This window comes from Corvus cornix, chromosome Z (assembly GCF_000738735.6).
Source record: "Corvus cornix cornix isolate S_Up_H32 chromosome Z, ASM73873v5, whole genome shotgun sequence".
Taxonomy (NCBI): Eukaryota; Metazoa; Chordata; class Aves; order Passeriformes; family Corvidae; genus Corvus; species Corvus cornix.
The window spans coordinates 3,533,856-3,553,971 of NC_046357.1; the positions used below are offsets into that span (position 1 = coordinate 3,533,856).

At 38.6% G+C, this 20,116-nt stretch overlaps 1 protein-coding gene and 1 long non-coding RNA gene across 4 annotated transcripts in view; one reads left to right on the top strand and one right to left on the bottom strand.

The window, feature by feature from the left end:
- The window catches only part of LOC109144073, a 54,450-nt gene that overhangs the window by 27,741 nt on the left and 6,593 nt on the right, over positions 1-20,116 (top strand). The window lies entirely within an intron of this gene.
- RNF180 (ring finger protein 180) overlaps positions 1-20,116 on the bottom strand; it is a 60,807-nt gene that overhangs the window by 9,215 nt on the left and 31,476 nt on the right. For 2 of the 3 annotated variants that reach the window (XM_019283367.2, XM_019283366.2), the window contains exons 3-4: positions 12,448-12,673; positions 7,748-7,873 (exon numbers count right to left, since the gene is read on the bottom strand). In XM_019283367.2, the coding sequence (XP_019138912.1) occupies positions 7,748-7,873; positions 12,448-12,673 (352 nt within the window). Of the gene's footprint in view, positions 1-6,310; positions 6,429-7,747; positions 7,874-12,447; positions 12,674-20,116 lie in introns of those variants that run through there. The other variant, XM_019283368.3, reaches the window with a different exon arrangement.

The following is a 20,116-nucleotide window of genomic DNA, read 5'->3' on the forward strand; positions in this document are numbered from 1 at the left end:
GAAGTAGTAATCACAGGCATGCTAGGTAGGAAAAACACTGTACATGGCTGTCCTGCTTTCTTCTCTGTCAACTCATTGACAGCAATGAAGCCAACCATCTACCATCTGTGCAAGGTATCTTTTCAGCTTTTTACCGGCTAGCGCTTGTAGTTCAATGCCTTAGAAAGCCTTGAGCAGCCCAGAGAGGTAGCACGGGCAATCTGGCACTTTAGTAGCTCTAAAATCAGTACCTGCAGAGCAAATACCATCAGCAGAAGCAAAGAGGGAGAAATACAGCTCCCTGCTCGCTCAATTCCCTGCAGTTAGAAGCTTTCAAATGAGACAGACAACCAGAGATGTTCACAGGAAAGTCGCTGAGCTGAGAGAGAGGGCGGAGCCTCCCCTCGACCATCTTTTATTCGGAGAAGGGGAAAGGGAAGGACTGGGGGGCAGACCCGGGGTGACCGGCCAATCAGACACTGCTGAAGAGTCTGAGTTACATTTGGTTTTGCCCACGCTTGGAACAAAGGAGCTCCAAGCACATGGGCAGGAGCACATGTCTTTGGGAGGGGGAAGGGAAGCTCAGAGCAGGCAGCAACAACCATCTAGATGGTAGATGGTAAAAATATAAAATTGTTATTTTTATAGCAAACAAAGTTTCTCTGAGGTATCAAATCAAAGGACTGAAAACCAAGAAAACTTTCAAGATAAGATATTTACACCAGCAGCGTTGAGACTCTTTAGGGGCTACATGAGTGCAAACTGCTCTCCTAGGCAGTGCATTTCAGTGCTGGGGAAGAACGTATGACATAAACTTTACTAACCATAATAGTTAACAGCTAATTAAGAATATAACCATTTTTTCCTATTCTACTTGGCATAGCTGGCAAGGATTATTCCCCATTTCCACTAAAACACATAAAAACCACTTGCTAATTCCTATGAAGAAAGAAGGCATCTTTTCTTCCACTTGTTCACAGAGACCAATCCTAACCTGATCTAATCAAAGCAGAATTTTGCACAAAACATAAATACTAAAACCAAGAGGTATTTTATGCTCTGAACAAATTCTGTGATGAAAGACTACCACTTCAAAAAACTAGTAATTCAAAGTTTACCTAGGGTGGTTAAACTAAGATTATGTATTGTTTACAATTGTCTCTAGAGAGCAAATAGTAAATATTTATGTGATCTTATTTAATTAAAAAAAAAATTCTTTTATGATGGCTTAAATAAAATTGTAATGGAAGACACCATTGTCATAAAACTGTAGAACATCTCATAAAACAGGCATACTCAGTAGTCTAAAGGTCTTCCTACCCTATCATTCTTTCTCTGACAAGTCAAACTATGAGGAATTGGTTGGCATTGAAAAAAACTTAGAACAGGGCAAGCATATTGCAATACTTTTCCCTCTCAGTCCCAGGGACTTGCAGTTCCAGGATCTCTGTAGACAAATGTGGTATCTTTGAGTTTAACAGGAACAAGAATCTGTCATTATTTAAACCCATGCTTTGGCATAATGATAATTTTATTTAATGTCTTTTTGTTCTTTTGCAGAGTTCTAGATCTTTTATTATGAGACCAGGAACAACAGCAGCCCATACACTTCTGTCCCGATTTTTGTGATCTTAATTACCACAATCATCCTCCCTCTTTTAGTAATCTCTTTCTTTGTGTGAAGCATTCTAGTCTATTTACATATTCCTCATCAGGAAACAATTGAAACCTGACTTTCTCTTTTATCTTGTCTGTACCCTTCCCGTTAACTACCTTGTTTTGCAATGAAAGGAAAACAATGTAAACATTGCTGAAGAACACTAGGTACCAAGACAGTCTCCTGCCACTCCTTGCACATCATGTTAATTTTCATTATCCCAAATATTTCAGTACTGTAAACAAATGTTACATCTTCATATCTTGTAAACAAATATGCTGGATGCTAGAAACTGTAATATAGACCCACACAGGACCCATATAATATCCCTTCAGTGAGAAAAGTTAATCATTAATTTATATTCCTTGTTTGGTATCTTTTAACTGGCTATTAATGCTTCAAAGAACTTTCCCTCTTACCCTGAACACAGCTATATTTTATCAAGCATCTTTAGAAAAGGACCTTTTTAAAAGATTTTAGGAATTGTAGGCTGCAGAGTCAAAACCACAATACCTCCAACTCCCCTACAAGTTCATTTGGGTCTCTCTGTGGGACCATGGCTTTGTAAGAGGTCCCAAGATGTTCTTAGTTTGTCTCACTGACCAGTATGAACACTTGGTTACCTAAGCGGAACTAAAGATGCCAATCTAACATCCAATCAGGTCCATGTCAAACAGGGAAAGGCTATAGTATGCTTTTTTTGCCATGGCCATTCTATCCAATCCTTGGCATTGCATAATTACAGCTATCAATATTCCTGGTACACCAGTCTTACAACATCATGGTTAAATGGAAACAAGCAATCCTGATGACACATACAAATTAGCTAGAATTTGATTCCCTTCAGTGCATTGATGAACCAATAGAGACAAATCAGCAACCATAATTTTTGAGCAGTAAATTACTCTCCTACACAGGCTAGTGCTGGAGGCAATCTTTAGGAATGGAAAAAGGTTACAGAACATTCTTTTCAATCAGAGTGTGGCTCTGAAGGAGTCCCTAAAGAACAGCCACTGCAAAAAAGCTTAAAAGATAAACAAGGCTATTGATACTTGCACAATGTTTTGTACTAACACTGTTGGCAAAATAACAGGGACAAGTGGCAGCTCTGAAGCTGAAGCTGAAGATATCTCTGTGGCAATGACTTTTTTATTTTAGTTTCCCGTCCATTTTATTTTCCTTCCAGATTGACTTCTACTTGGTGAGGTGCAGAAGGAGAGGCATAAAGGCTAGCTAGAGCACAGCTAGGAGGAGGCACCAGCTGGAACTGAAAGAACTTGTGGGCAAGAAAAATGGGTGCAAGAGTTAGGTCCAAGTGCTGAAAAATCAGCAAAATAACAAAGTTGCCATCAGTGGAGCTGACCAAAGACACTCAACCAGCAGGGCTTGGATTCTGTCTTTCTGTATTAGTGTACTATAAGCCTAACAGACGTTCTGAGACAACACTTTCCAGTAAAGTCTCTTTTTTCGGCAGAAAATTCACTTTCTGTGAAGACTGTAGATTGCAAATGCATTTGTGAGAAATAGACATGTGCAAATTAACTTTTTGTGATTTCACAAGCTCTACTGAAGAATCTTATGAGGAGACACCTGAGAGAGCTGGGCCTGTGGAGTCTAGACAAAAGAAGACAGAGAGAAAAGCTCAATAACACATAAATATCTCGAAGGCAGCTGCCAAGAGGATGGTGCCAGACTCTGTTCAGTGGTGTTCAGAGAACAGGAAAGGGGCAATGGCCATAAACTAAAACACAAAAGTTCCGCCTCAACATGAGGAAGAATTTCTTTACCTTGAGGGCTGCAGAGCTGCCCAGGGAGGTTGTGGAGTCTCCCTCTCCAGAGACATTAAAAACCCACCCGGATGAGTTCCTGTCTCACCTGCTCTGGGTGACCCTGATGGGATGGAATAGTAGAATTTGGGAAAAATAGCCCAAAATAAGGATTATTCTGGGATCCTTCTTATATGCCAGCAGTACTCTTTATAGCTAAAATTAAATGCTGCACCTTCTATTTTCAGTAACACCTGTCTTGTTTTCTTCTCAGTAGATCACAGTATCTGAACTTGAAAACTAGTATTACTTTTTTTGGTTATTTTTAAAAAAAGGAAATATGAACTTAAAACCTGTAAATTTTCTCAGTTTTTAACATCCTGCTTTTGTTGCCTATCAAACTGAAATAACGATAACAAGGATCTTGAATCAAGAAAGTAAATTTTAGTGTTGTACCCCTATTTTAAAGACAGAGGTATTTAAAAATGTACCAACAGGTATTATCAAAAGCTTTCTCTAAAGGAAATTGTTCACCATTTTCTCTAGAGAATGATTACACAAAAGGACATGGCAGATGTAACCTACTGAGATGGTGGTAATTTCCACTGGTATTAGTAGCCTTGGAAAACACTCTGTTGTGTAGTCCTTGACTGATGTAGAAGTCAATCTTTTTATTAAGTACCTAAAGAGATGAGTTCAGGAAAAAATCTGCACAGATTTCATGGTATGCAACACTGGAGGAATGTTTTCTAGAGTAAACATTTGAAAAGATAGAAATAAATATTCTATTTTTAACTAGACTTTCAATTTAACTGCCATATTTTAAATAAAAACGTTAGCAAAAGTAACACTTGGAGGGAATTTCCTATTAGCCTAGGAATAATTATGATTTCAAACAGTCACCAAGGGTTGTAACTCAGAGGTTTCATAATCCCCTTCTCCCGCTCTGAACACCCACCTCTACTTTTCCGGAGCCATCTCTACAACCTTACTCTATATGCAGGCAGCCAGCACCCATCTACAATGCTACCATCACTTTATCCTCTATCTCTTCAATGCATTTCTATCTCAGATTTATGCAAAAACTTTTGAAATAACACTTTTAGGCCCAGTGCACTGTCTCAGTCATTTTTAATTTCCGCACTTGATTACACAAAAGTCACTGTCAAATTAACTATCATATTTGCAATTTAAATTATCCTAATCACTTCTTTTAGCTCACATTTCTGTATCAAATTACTTTTGGAGACTTACCCTTAGTTGGTGAACTTTCTGTGACTGTACAGTGCTTACAGAATGCAATTCCACTTTAATGGCATATAAAGGCCACCTGTTATTAAACTATGAATATATGATAATAGGATCCAATTAAGTTTTGCTATTTAACTCTCCTGTTCAAACTACACTATTTATCAGTTTTAAAATCAATTTAAGGAAACCACTAATTGACATGTTATTTCTACTGTGCAATTACGTTTTTTTGAAGTTGCCACAACTCAAAAGAATAAATAATATAATTTTTGTTTATCTCATATGAAACAGAAGACATTTTAGAGAAATATTTAAAATTAGCTTGTTAACTTTTCCATGTATTAAAAATCTGAATAGGAAAAGAAAAATTGGTTTCCTTCTTGAATAGCATTTCCATTTTATCATTAACCTATCCTTGACCAAACAGAGCATACCATATAGCGAGTGATACTATAAGCAATGTTTATGAAACAAATGGGAACTCTGTTGATTATTTTATTGGAAAAAAATACAGTACAATACAAGGGCAAACTACTCTGGAGGAATTTTCATCAGCTTAAAGCCCAAGAGTGCTTGCAGTGCTGAGGTTTTTTCATTTTGTATAAGAACTCAAAAGTTATGGTAGGTTGTATGATTAGTTAAAGATAATTCTACATTCCTCATGGAAAATCTGATATGAAAGAAGACTTACATGTAGATTACCAACTATATTTGGCTTAGTGAATCAGTTCAGGAAAAAAAGTAAGGAAGAAGAGAAAGTGCTTGATTTTATCTAGCAGCCCTGCAATGTTCAGAAAGTCTAAATTAGTTACACTGATAAATCTTGTATATGATCTAGACTTCCTAACAGCCATCTTTCTCTCCTCATATCCTGATCTAGTTCTGAGGTCTGATCTTATCTAGCATCTCTAAAGAGTGATTTACTGTTCAAGGTTTACTATTTTTATATCTGTAGCATTAAAACGATATTGTGGAAGAGGTTTTGTCACAATGAAAGCTGGAATCATACAAAAAGAGCTTCTAGATTCTCAGTGAACACTGGACCTGCTGGATATGAAGGTGAAAGAGCATATGCATTTCTAACATGGCTACAGAATTTTTTCTTTGAAAATGCAGTATTGTATTGCAGTATTTGACAATGCACTCTTATACAAAGGTGGTTATTTTCACATTCAAATTTGCAAGATTTCACTGCTTTCTAGCACTGTAATCATATCCTGTTTCACTCCAGTCACTCTACTCATGTACTCACCATATTCCTCTTCCCATTCCTTATTTTTGACTTCTGAAATTCTAATATCTTATTAGGCTATTACCTTCTGAATTAAAAAAAAAAATTAATCTAAGTACTCACTTTACCCCTTCAGCTCTCAGTGGTATCAGGGTTTTGCATTTGCAATGGAATCTAATACAGTGTCAGAAGACTTTTGCTGCCACTATTCTCAGTCTTTTATGCCTGTTAAGTCCCTAGGAGCCTCCTGAGGCAGAGAACACAAGCAATTATGAAAACAAAATATGGAACTTTAGGTGCTGCCAAGCACGATTTAGATATGAGCCCAAATAAGCAGTCCAGGAAGAAGTACTATATCTTTGCTTGTTGAATGCACACAAACCTGGAGTAGTTTCTGTTGATATAGAAAGTCAGAAGAGAGAGACATGGCAGCAACACTTTTATTAGGAATGCAAAAACAAAGTTTCAGGCAGCTTTGTGGTTTGGGTGTCCTATTAAGTAGGTCCAATCATGCTTCCATTTAGTGTGGGACTTCTAGGCTACCCTGTGGAAACACGTAATTTCAGCATTTGAAATTACCTTTGTTGAACAATATGCCAAATTTTTAGGTACCACAATAGTGAAACTGTATGACCTCTCCAGGTCCTTCTTTTATTTCTAATTATTTATGCTTTGTACAATGCTTAGCATTGTGGCCCTTCATATTTATGAAAGGCATAATTTATATAATACTACAGAACATAAAGGAACTATGTCACATACATAATATATATTAAAATAAACCAATAAGCCAGCATTAACACCCATACTACATTAACTCCTGTTAGAGAAAATAAATAGTCATCTTAGTTTGTCCTGCCAACACCTTCCTCTCTGAGTAATACCAAAGACTCTACCAGACCTCAAACTTCTCAGCTTTGCTATTTTTCATAGCCACGAACATGTCTTGATATTCTCAGTATCAAATCTTGACCTTACATGACATAGTTTTATAAGTGGAGTACCAGAATTTACCAAATTTCACCTTTACAAAGGCCTGGGTAGACTTATAAAATGAATATAAAATGGATGTCCCATTTTATTTTTTCCACATACTTTTAAAAGCTATCTATTCTTACAAACAGAAAAAGTGTATCTGCTAGCCAGACTCAGCACTATGAAAAGTATATACAAGTAACTATATAAGTAAATGTACATGAGGCCTGGTGAAGAAAGGCCATTAGACTGAAAACAGGGAAATATGGGTAAACAATGAATCCTGCATTTAAGTGGTCTAACTTAAATGCTGTTTAGTTAACAATCAGATAATCATGAAAATGTTTAAGTGTTAAAGTAGCAATAAGACGATTAAGCTTTCTTCATACAAAAAAGAGAAAATTAAACTAAAACGCCCATACCCATTACTCCATTTCATATGTATTAAACAAGCAGTATGGAAATATTTAAAATAATTTATATTATTTGAAACTTTTTATATGACTTCTTTCATAAAAGACTGATTTTTTTTGAGAGGTCTTTATTGACCACACTCAGAACTAGGAACTTTTTTCCTAGAGTAATTTTCTTTATTCCACTATGCAGACAGAAATTTTTCTAAGGAGGAAGGTACATACAATTATCCTGATAATGTGCACAGAATTAAAGATTCAAAAATAAATTAAAATGTACACACACAGTTGTCTTTTTACAGTTTGTAGTTTATCTTTAGATTCAGAGCCCTGTGTATGAATCACCCAGGAGAGTTAAACTCAGCTCTACTTTAAGAATCATCCATTTGCCAATGGCATGTATTTCTCAGAGTCTTATTTCCAAATATTACACTTGAGAATGAATGATATTTAGGAAAAAAATTAAAAATCTTACCTTCAAAAACTCTGAATGCTTTCTTGCAGCTTGGTAGAGGCCATTTAGCAGAACTGGAGTTTTGAAAGCTTTCCTTTAGATTCAAATATTCCATAGGGAAAAAAGATCTGGTAGAGTTATTCAGATCTACAATAATTAAGAGGAAAGAATGCATACATCAATGCTCTAAATAAAGCGATAATTTGCATAAATTTATACAAAATAAAAATGCCATATCTACTGTGTAATCCTTTTTCTGATTATAACATCTAATTTTCTTTTAAAATGACATTTACCCAAGCATTTCCATGTATAGCAAGAGCAAGTCTTAAACATTCTGTTTCTTTGGAAAAAAAATTAGAAAAGCTGATGTCAATTTCTGGCAAAATGATATATTTAAGAAATCAAGCTATTTAACTTATAAAACTATGATGACCTCTATGAATAAAAATTATATCCATAAAAGTGACTGTGGTATGAATTCTCAGTTCATATTGCTTTTTGTTTAACACCCCCACTCAGTAATAGTCAGTAATGCAAAGAAAGGGGAAGAGTCTGAAATTTTTTTGAGATTTTTAAAAATACTTTGGATTAACAGGAACTAAGAAAACATTTGTAGGATGATTCATGACACATTGGAGGAGTTGGCATTATGTACTAATCTCAATAAATCAACATTTTCTCGGGGCATAATTTGGGGAAATACCTTCATGATTGCAACCCAAAACTGCCAAACTGATCTATCCATAGCAGTGCAATGGAAAACAATTTAAAATCAACAATATTTTCCTACCATAGAATTGATCTGCTGATAACAAACAGGGTTGCTAAGCTAGTAGTTAACAGGAAAAACTTCAACCCCTGCCCATGAAACCCCTGCCCAATTCGTGTCTCCAAACCAAGAAGGCTCCAGATAAATACCAACAGCAGCTGCTACCAAATTCTTTCTGCACCTTCAAAAAAGAAAAGACATTCCCGGGTTTTTTGAGAAGGCTTGTGTTTAATTACTTTATGTGGCCCACTTTAATGGTACATACTTTTCTTATAATAAATATTTTATGAAAGGATAAAATCTTTTTCTCTGGCAAATTTAAGAAAGCTAAGCTTTTTGTGAGCAGGATCCAAAAAGAAGAAAAAAATTCCAAATACCTTTGGTTCCAGTAGCTTTTTCTGTGTAAGGGGAAGACAGCAGATTTGAAGTAAAAACTCTGTGCTGGTCTTACTCTAAAATTATCCTTTATTTCACCATGTCACAATACAGGTGGAATGAGGCTACACAATACATGAAGAACACAGAAATCTTCAAATCTTCTGTCTCATTATGTGAAAATAGAGCTACTGCACGTATAAACTGCTGTCACTGAAGCAGGAAAGGCCATTTTCTCTCCTAAATGTAAAATGAACAAACTGTGTATTTTTCAGTAGTGTTTTTAAAATTTTTATGGCAAGAGCTTTATATGCTACTGAACGTATTTGGATTAAGTACTATTCAGATTCAGGCTTCTGATGAGACTCTGCTTGCCTCTCACAGCATAGACAGAGAACATTTTAATTTCCTGCTACAGACCATAGAAATCAACACAGTTCTTTCAATTTTATTGTCCAAATTTAAATACTGAAACCTCTTTTCAGAAAAGGGAGTGCTGACAAGTCCTACGGGTTTCTAGAAAGCTGCTTGGCTAGGCTTTCACTGAAAGATCCCCTCAGGCTGGCCGGGTCACCCATCTTTCTGTACGTACATGACCCCTTCCCTGCCATGTGCCTGGACCTCCCTTGCACAACCACTACCCTGAATCTGCATTCCTCCAAAGTGGTGGATTTATTGTACATGAGTGTCAGATCTGGCCCTTCTTGGAAACAACATAAATGAAACTTTGTATGAATGAAAGTGTAGAAGATCACTCTTTCCTGGTAAGTGAAGCATTTAAAAGATACTTGGTAATTTGGAAGTTACTTGGTGCAATCAGCTCAAAAGCTGATGTCTCAGGTGTATCCTGGGCACCCTATCATCTGATCAGATGTGAGTTTATCCTGACGGGAGAAGGGCTTCTAAGAAGGCATTTAAGAAAGATGGGAATGCATGGTAAACACCATCAGAGCAACCTATCTGGATTGGAACTCAAGCTTAAGGGATTCTGTAAAAAAGGCCCAGTTGATCAAGGCAACCAGCCAGAGGAAGTACCCTCATGAGTAAAATCTGGCTTTGTAGCTCCCAGTTAAACATTGGTTTTCTCCATAACTGATGGATAATCGACCTGTTAGCCTTTTTTTTTTTTTTAATGTTACATGCATCCTTCTGTTGCAGTTATGTTCAGTCTGCAAAACTGTACAAGCTAAGAAGTGAACTTCTGAATAGATCCTTAATTGTTTTTCTTTTTGATATATCTTTGTAAAATAAATGCACATACACAAATGGAAAGCTGCAGAATGCATCCAAAATAAATTAATGAAGGAAATAAGACATCCCAGCTGCAGCATTAGAGAAGTATGTAAAGAGTACTAGCAACTTTGCTTTGCTGCTTGCACAAACCTATAGTAGCAGTGACTTTATCATAACTTTAAAAAGGCTTAATAAATCTTCTGAGTGAAAAAAAAATTACTATACTTTACATTGCTCTGGCACCATCACTCTTAATGTGCTGATTTTACTAATTTCTCTAAGGATATGGTATCATCATCAATACCACTTGGTTAATTTAAAAGCTGCTCAGTATGTTACACACTGGAAAATTTCAAAATATTTTTCTAAATATAGATAATAAAACAAAGCTAAATTAGCATAGCTATTTTTAAATATATTGCTAAGTCAAGCATATATTGCTATACACTGCACGGCAATATACAAATAGCTGCTGATTTCTCTCATCTGAAGTTGTTAATACTAAATATCTTATACATTGTTATGGTTCTCTATTTATAGTAGACTCTGTTTACATATCTAAGACACCGTATTTCCTCCTTAGTCACATAAATCCTTTTCCTCAAAAAAGCTACACACCTATTTAATATTTTAACAGAGTGGGTGAGGTTGAATGGGATGTCTTGAGAACAACTAGTCCAACCTGCTCAAGCAGGGTTAGCTACGCAGGTGCCCAGAACCAGGTCCAGCTGGGTTTTGATGGGTACTCCACAGCCTCTCTGACCAGCCTGTTTGACCACCCTCCCATGAAAGAAAGTGTTTTCTTGTGTACAGATGGGATCTCATGTGTTTCAGTTTGTGCCCAATGCCTCTTGTGCTTGAAGTGAGCACCACTCAGAAGAATCTGGCTCCTTCTTCTTCACTCCCTCCCACCAGGCATTTTTACACATTGTATGTTAAGTACTTAAAGGCTACAAATAATCCTGGTAGTAATCTCACTTAGATGACTGTAATGTGTTGAAAAGTTTTGCAAATACATTTTAGGAAGCATCTTTATTCTCCCTTTGTGCTCTACCAGTAGTATTTTTCTCCAGCAAATCTGCTAAATAGCTTTTTAAAAATTTAAATAGCCCTAGAAAAAGCTAACTCTCTATCAGTGAAACACACTTCATCGGTATATCAAATTGAAGGGAGCATCAAACATTAGGGAAATGAAATGAGAACAGCTTGAAATCTCTATACACCAGACAGGCAGGTGGTTGAGAGTGCTCAGGCTGCAGCTTTCCATCCATTTCCTCTGCTGCAGTGCAGTCAATGCAGGGATAGCCAGTCTCTATCCCTGACCACCAGCAGCTGCTCAGTGAATCATCCTGGGGCAATAGGTTGGTGTGAAAAATGCCTCCTTCCCACTCAAATCAGTTCTTATTTACCCCAGTCAGTTCCTCAAACTGACCTGCCATCAAATCATACAAAGTTATGCCTGTACAAAGGCAGAGTCTGTGCACAACCAGAAACAGAAGGTGGGCAGCTCTGCTGATCAATGTGAAATCCTACTTCAGTCTGCATCCCTAACCTGTCATCACAGCACTTACAATAGCTTAAAGAGGATCACTGCAAGATCTCTGTAGCATCTAAAATGAAACAAACACTTCTGCATGGCTGAGTCATTCCATTACTTTGTGATCTGTCTATGCACAGTTTTAAGTGCTGTAAATGACCTAACTCCAGATGCCACAGTGCAGTTTTATCAATGGTACTTGAATCGACCATATAAGCTTTGGACATAAAAGACTGACTCATGCTGTTCCAGATATTCTATCTGCAGGACTACTTACCCTCTTCTATTTCTATACCCAATATGACATCAAACACCCCCTACCCACCATATTTTCCTACTGTTAAGGTTAAGGAACACTAGAAATGAGGGTATAAGAGGCCAGGATGGGAGATTTAAGAAAATTACCAAGAGTTCTGCCAGCCTTTATTTTCACTTGTGTCCAAATTTAATGTCATAAATGAAAAGAGCATTTTTTGGTGTGCCATTAAGCTAGCAATTTTAAAAACATTTTCCCAGTACGATAGTTTGAAAAATGTTTATTATGTTTGGAGCCTGTTATTATTTAGGAAGAAGAAACCAAAGAAATAAAAAATATCAGAATCTCACTTCTAAAATAAAAAGTTTAGAAGTACAGTGCCTGAATAACTTTTTGACACTGAAGAGAGCCTGCATGGAATGGTCCTAGGAGGAGTTACATGGAAAGAAAACCTTGCAGTGGATTAACATTACCAGAATTTGCTCTGCATGCATACAGGAAGGAAAATTACCAGTATTTTTCTATGTGTAAAAAACTTTCATTTTTACCTGTTTGGAAAAATACTCTGGCAATTGTACTGCGACACAGTGGACATGGAGTGCTGGTTGGATTGTCTTTGGCAAGCATCCTTAAGCAAGGTTCACAAAAGATATGGTGGCATGGATAGCACATGTAAGGATTGAAATAAACATCCAGACACACAGCACAGAGATAGCTTTCTTTATCTCCTCTGAGTCCATGTTCATCATCTGTCTGCAGGTTATCATTTGCAGGCTGCAAGAAGAAAAAGAGAACATATTTTCACATTCAGGTCATAACTGGTTTTGATAAAGCAATTGTTCAGAAGGTCACTTTAAGTAGTGCTTAAGAAGATGGTACACACCGGTGATACTCTTAAATTTAATACAGGTTACTTTTAACAAGATGATGAAACATACAACAGGAATGTCAGAAAAAGTTCTCTGTGGGAAAGAAGAAAAATCACAAGACAGTAAAAAAAGGAAGTCATAAAAGCAAAAAGGCTGAGTACAACTGTATTATCATCAGATTTCTTCTTTTAAAATGAATTTCAACAATTTATATGTAGCTGCATTACAAAAATCGTGGAAACACAGAATGGTTTGGGTTAAACGGGACCTTAAAGATCATCTAGTTCCTACCCTCCTGCCATGTGCAGGACACCTTTCACTAGACCAGGCTGATCAGAGCTCCATCCAACCTGGCCTTGAATACTTCCTATAATGGTGCATCCACAGCTTCTCTGGGCAACCTGTTCCAGTGCCTCACCATCCTCACAGTGAAGTATTTTTCCCTAATAACTGATCTAAACTTACCTTCTTGATGTTTGAAGTCATTCCCCCTTTACATGCCCTTGTAAATAGCCTCTCTCCATCTTTCTTGTAGCCCTTTCAAGTACTGGAAGACTACAATTAGGTCACCCTTAAGCCTTCTCTTTTCCAGTTTGTACAAACCAAATTCTCAGTCTTTCCTTGTTAGAGAGGTGCTCCATCCCTCTGATTATTTTTCTGGCTTGTCTGAACCTGCTCTAATAGGTCCATGTCCTTCCTGTGCTGGGACCCCAGAGTTGGATGCAGCACTGCAGGTGGGGTCTCAGCAGAGCAGAGCAGAGGGGCAGAATCCCCTCCCTGGCCCTGCTGGCTGTGCTGCTTTGGATGCAGCCCAGGACACGTTTGGCTCTCTGGGCTGTGAGTGCCCATGGCTGGGTCATGTCCAGCCTCTCACCCACCAGCACCCCCAAATCCTTCTCTCAGGGCTGCTCTTGATCCCTTCATGCTTCAGCCTGTACTGATATCAGGGCTTGCTCCAACCAGGTGTAGTGTATTTCACTTGGTCTTATTAAACCTCATGAGATTCCTGTATACCCACTTTTTGAGCTTGTCCACATCCCTCTGGATAGCATCCCATCCTTCAGGTGTGAAAATACCTTTACTTTGTCAAGAAAGGCAAAACAAAATAAAAATCTCTAAAAATAAAACTGTGGATTTTTCTGCTTTTGAACAGTAATTTGTGAAGGCCATGTTCCAAAAAGAATGAGTTCGAAACAAGCTGCAACTTTATTACTACAAAGCACAATATAAACATTAGAGTAGAAAGCCTAGGAACTTCTAACATCTTTGGTGACTGCTTGCTTTGGTCAGCACATATGCTTCAAATTTACTTGCACTCATATATTTGTAGGAAGACATAGTTGGACTTCACAAATGGTGCATATCCCATATGAATGTAACAACTTGTGTATATTGCCATGTTCCTGCTTTGCTCTTGTAAGATGACTAAACCTTTCCAAGTAATCTGAAAAATCTGGTATTAATAGCACCCAGGGTTTTTGACTGTCGTGATTAACGAATGGTACTCCTCAATTTAGTGCTCCCACTGAGACTCTCCAAAACATGTGCCACTCACTTGCTCCCCCTCCCCTCTGCAGAGGGTTGGAGAGGAGAATTGGAAGCACAAAAGGTAAAGATCACAGGCTGAGATAAGAACAATTTACTGGGAACGGCAATGAGATGAGAAAATTAACAGTAACAGCAACAACACTAATGGCAGAAAGTGTAAGAAAAAACCCCATTATTGCTCACTGTGGAAACTCCTGAGAATAGATAATACCCCACTGCCCCCTCTGGCTCAGAACTGGCACCATGCTTACTCAACTGGAAGGAAGCCCTTCTCTCCCTTCCCCTGACCCCAGCAATGACCTGAGGTAGAATAGAACAATCTTCCAGGTCCTAGCCATGTTCCCTCCTGGCTGCTGCAAAAGTTAACACTATCCTGATTAGAATGAGGATATTGGCTTAAAGAAAAAAAAAATTATCTTTATGGGAACTGGTCAGGAGAAATTTACCATGCTCTACCGCCTCTATCCATCTTCTTTGTTTCTGGTTTTCTCTTTCACAGCTCACAGAACCCATTACAGTCCAATATCCAAGAGGCCCACCAGGAAAAACAAAGACAGAAGCATATCAGACACTGCTGAGTGTCAAAACTCTTCTCTCATGCCCCTTATTTTTGCAGTGGCTGAGCCAGCGGCAGTGGAGGCCAAGGGGCCAAAGAGCTCCGGAGCAGGAGAGGCCCGTTGGTGGGCCAGCTCAATAGTTTAACATCACCCCCAGGCTCAGAGTGGGAAAGAAAGCCTCCCCCATCAGGCTTTGTGGTTCTATGCAGATTTGGTCTGTGTGGTTGGCTGGTTGACCATACACACCTTTTACCTCTTAAAAGGTTGTAATGCAGTAAGTTCTCCACTCCAGGTTCCCCCCATTGGCCCTTGCCCCTCGCCACTCCCCCAGAGCTTCCCCATTGGCTCCCATTCCCTAGCCCACCTTTGTAGTGCCTTCATGCCCTCATATCACTAATCCCTGATGCTTGCCCTGCTCCTGCATAAAACCCTGGACCCTGCATTGTTCTGGGCTCTTTGTCACTGGATCCCTTCACAGTGTGGCTGCTGTGAACCTCTGTCTGTGGGACTCTATACAAGGAACCCCTCCTGACTCTTTGCCTCTGGTAATGCATGAGCTATCCAGCCTGAGTGTGTGTGCTTTCATGCCTCTATTGGCACAGGTGTGAAAGTTAGCCTGCTGGCGTGCTACATGGCACTGCTGGAGCAATCCCTTCCCAGGAATGCTTTTGGGAAAACATGGTGACCTCTCCACCGACCACTGCACCGCGTTACCTTACTCTAAACTCCCAATACTTGCGTCCCCTGTCCAGCTGGGGTGGGAAGGGATAGAGAAGCTTTGGTGGGTGCCCGGAGTCCATACAGGGTCAACCCACAACACTACATATTACAGAGGCCACTTTTGACACTCATAGGCCATCACAGACCACTACTGCCTGACACTGGTACTAAAAGTTAATGACAATTGTTAATATTGGTAATATTGTGGTTACTGTAGATATGGGAATCTCTAGGTGTTTCAGAGAAGATTACATTTATGGCTTACTGGTTTGGATTTCTGTGTCTCTCATTACTCCCAAAGAGTATCTCTCTCTGTGGGAGATACTGAACTCTGCAAATAGTGATTAAGTCCTTAACAGTATGGCTACTGTGAAATGCACTAAAAACACAGAGCGTAAGTATTTAGCCAGGATTTATCAGTTCTGGATAAACACTTGTCCTTTCATTCTGTGTCAGCCTTTGCATTGCACTTTCCAGGATATTACGTGCCAAGAGGGCTTGTAAATTCTGACCTGCTGTGCCAAAAATGCACGGAGATAGTTTGGGTTTAGCACTGTGTCCAAATGCAAGCTCTTGTACAACCATGAATGTCAGTAACTGTGTGTCTCTAACCTTAGAACTTACCACTCCAGCTTGATTTTCTCCACTTGACAGGGTCCCAGAAAACTTCAGTGTGTACGGAAATTTACTACAGAGGCAAGTAGGTTGTACTGATAAGCAGGCAGCATAGATCTGGCTGGACTAACATCCACAGAAGCTAGTCACAGACAGCAACAGCTTGGGACCATTACTTCCAGCTCCATGCTGTAGGAAATGCTGTTAGAGCAACGTTAAATACTAGAGTATTACAGCTCTCAGTAAAACTGTTTAACTCAGACTGTCTCTGCACTTACAGCAGAGAAAACTCTCACCAGAACAGAATGGCAAAGGGTAACAGAATTGATTACAGCTAAGTAATTTTAGAATGAAGGAAGCTTCATAATACCATTTCTTTGTAAAAAAAGTGGAAAATAATTTGGCGGAGAAAGTGAGGAAAGTAATCTCAGGTAATTACAGGACAGATGACTTCAGCAGAAATTAGGAAACACTAATACATTGTGAAAATAACAGTCCCCTCCAACCCCGCCACATGAGCTTGCCAGTGCTGGGTTAGTGTTTGCACTTGATGATCTTAAAGGTCTTTTCCAACCTAAATGACTCTCTGATTCTATGTAAGGTCAAAATCATAATTAAAATCTAGCACAAAACCAAAATATGCGGAAGAGCAAGCTCTTGCTGACTGGTTTTGAAGAGCACTGTTTGGAAAGAAAATGGGTACAGAGGAGCTGACAACAACATAAATGTCTTACATAAAGCAATTAAGTAAATAAGAGAGCTAGAGGCAAAACGGCTGAGGACTCAAGGGTAATGGTTGGTTCTGAGACAGGTTTGTAATCATGGTAAGATGAACAGACAGGGGTATCTCAGAACCAATTGCAATTAGAAAGATCAAAACTATTCTAATGTGCAAACAGTATCTAGTTAAGAGTAATTTTCTTAGTGGAAGAGATGTCTTTTCCACGCCTTTGTGACCCTTTTCAAAAGACCTATGTAGGCACATGGCATTATTCAGTACTGCAAAGCTAAAACCAGAGGAACTTTTTTATGCAAGAAGATAATGCACAATAATTTAAACAACCATTATTTTTTGGTTTGCAATTATGTGGTGCCTATGCATTACTAGAGTCACGGCTTTAGTGTATGAGAACTTTACAAGCATAAACCAGAATGGTTTTCTTACAGGATTATAGTACAAACAAAATTGAGAAAGGACATGTAAACATCAAGGACAGTAAAAGATTGCCAAATAATAACATAAAAACCTTGAAAGCAAAACTATTCCTCCTAAGAAATGAAGGAAAGGTAAGAGCCTTTCATCTTCGCACGTCGATTGGGAACTGCTAATATGGATTTGAAAGTAACCCCTGATATTTCACTGGTTGGATATCTGAAGGACATTAACAAAAGAAAAGAGAGGAACAGTGGATCAACTTCTGCTTGAGAAGCCTCCAAAACATGTTAAGTAACATGGAGTCTAACACAGCGGTGGTTGAGAAGTGGCATGAGGGCATTAAATACAGATATTGGAGCTTGTGAGAACTCACTGCTACTGGACTGCAATGAAGTATTTGATTGAGTTCCACATTCAGAAAGAACACATGCACCACTGAGTAACGTTATATTTAATGTATGATTTATCTGTAATAATGTGAAAGACCTAGACCTAGCGGTTATAGACACTTACAAGAAAAGATTTTTTAAGAATGCTATCAGTAAAAGGAAGTTCAGAGTAAAACCTGGAAGTATGATCAGAACAGTGGTAAAATCAAATAAAGCACATAGGACATTTGACAAAGATGCCCCATTATGAATAAAAAAAACTTGCAAAACCCTTCATTTTAAACTGACCTATTCAGAATGCTTTGTAAGCTCAAAAATGTCCACAGCTGAAAGGAATGATGACTGAGGAAAAATCAGTTTTATATTTCATATGGTTATCCTGCAAAGAAAACTGCCTCTAGAATGATTTGCAACTCTATACCAAACTTTTTATTCTTCAGTTATAATGCAGAATCAGAATCATACACCTCAGGTCTGAAAAAGTAAGAAAGCATGAGTATCGATACTGTTTTGTACAAAAACAGAACAAAAAGAAATAAATGCTTCTTTGTTGCTGCTGGACAAAAATATTAGTAGGTTTAGTCTGGTTTCCAACAAGAAAGTAGCTTATAGGAGTGCCATGTCTATCCATACATCAGATTGTCCCACAAGAGCTTTTGAGCCTCTCAGTCAATTGCAAAAAAACCTGGCACAAGGGTTATGACATCAGGTACATTGCTTCCAGAAAATATCTTAAAATTGATAGGTATATTGAGTACAGGGACTGAAATGACTGTCATTGTTATAGGGAAGTCTTTAAGTGCTCTGTTGCTTCAAACAGAATTTATCTAGCCTTATTTCTGTAAATAAATTAGTGATTTTTAATGGAATTTCAAAAGCAAACTCAGAAAAAAAAATCCAATATAAAAATGCAGAAATACCCTACCAAAAATTTTTGCTAGCTATACTAGCAGAAGTTCTTCCAAATTCGGCCATAAGGTATGCCAGGGTTTGTATGCCTTTGAACACCATTTCAGTTTACTGGTATAATGAATACAAAAGGACGTATTTTGAGGTGTTTGGCAAAACTAAGGTTGAAACATATAAATCATAATAGGGTAGAGATATCAATGCCCATGGCTTAAACATCTTTACAAATCAATAACTGAGTCTAAACTCCCTCCACTCTAAATTTCTCCCCATACAACATTTCAGAAAAACCCAAAGGCAAGTCAAAAACTTCAAAGCAGAGCCAAGCAGCTGAGGCAGCTCTGTGGAGCTATCTATTGCCATGTCCTCTATTCAAAATCACAGAACCACAGGATGGGTCAGGTTGGGAGAGACCACAGTGGTTCTTTTCTATCAACCTCCCTTCCCCAGCAGGGTCATTCCAGAGCACATGGCACAGGACTGTGTCCAGACAGTTCTTGAGTATCTCCAGTGAGGGAGACTCTATCAACTCTCTGGGCAACCTGTTCCAGTGCACAGTTATCCACAAAGTACAGAAGTTCTTCCTCATGTTCAGGTGGAACTTCCTGTGCATTAGTTTCTGCCCATTGCCTCTTGTCCTATTGTTCAGCACCTCCAAGAAGAGCCTGGATCCATCCTATTGACACCCTCCTGTCAGACACCTGTGTACATTGATAAGGTGCCCCCTCAGTCATCTCTTCGAGGCTGAGCAGGACCAGTTCCTCAGCCTTTCTGTGTAAAAGAGATGCTCCAGCTCTTTAATCATCTCTCTAACCCTCCACTGGACCCACTCCAGGAGCTCCATGTCTCTCATCCTGAGAAGCCCAGAACTGGACACAGCACTCCAGGTGAGGCCTCACCAGGGCTGAGTACAGGGGCAGGATCACCTTCCTCCACCTGCTGGCAATGCTCTTCCTAATGCACCCAGGGTAGCCTTCTTGGGCAGTGCTAGCTCATTCAGACTCACTCTTCTGCATTTGGGGTTGGTAAAGTGCTCTAGGGGAAACAACCAAAAGACTTTTTTTTCATTATTTTTCTAGAGAAATTTCTTTTTAGAGCTAAGAAGCTAACAGTGGTATTTATTTGGATGTTGGGTTGCTTTGGTTATATATTTTTTTTTCATTCAGCTTCATTTAGAAGTTGCCTTAGGCATTGGAATTGTTCATCAAGCACAAATACAGGTTGGATGGAGCTCTGAGTGACCCAGTCTACTGAGTGGCATCCCTGTCCATGGAAAAGGGTTGGAACTAGATGATCTTTAAGGTCCCTTCCAACCCAAAGCATTCTATGATCTTGTGTGATTAAGTGCATTGTAGACCAAGGCTTCAAAGGCAACTACTGATAGGACACATATACTAGAGTGTCTTAAAAAAGAAAAAGAGTATAAAAGGCCTGAGACACAACAAGTTAACCAA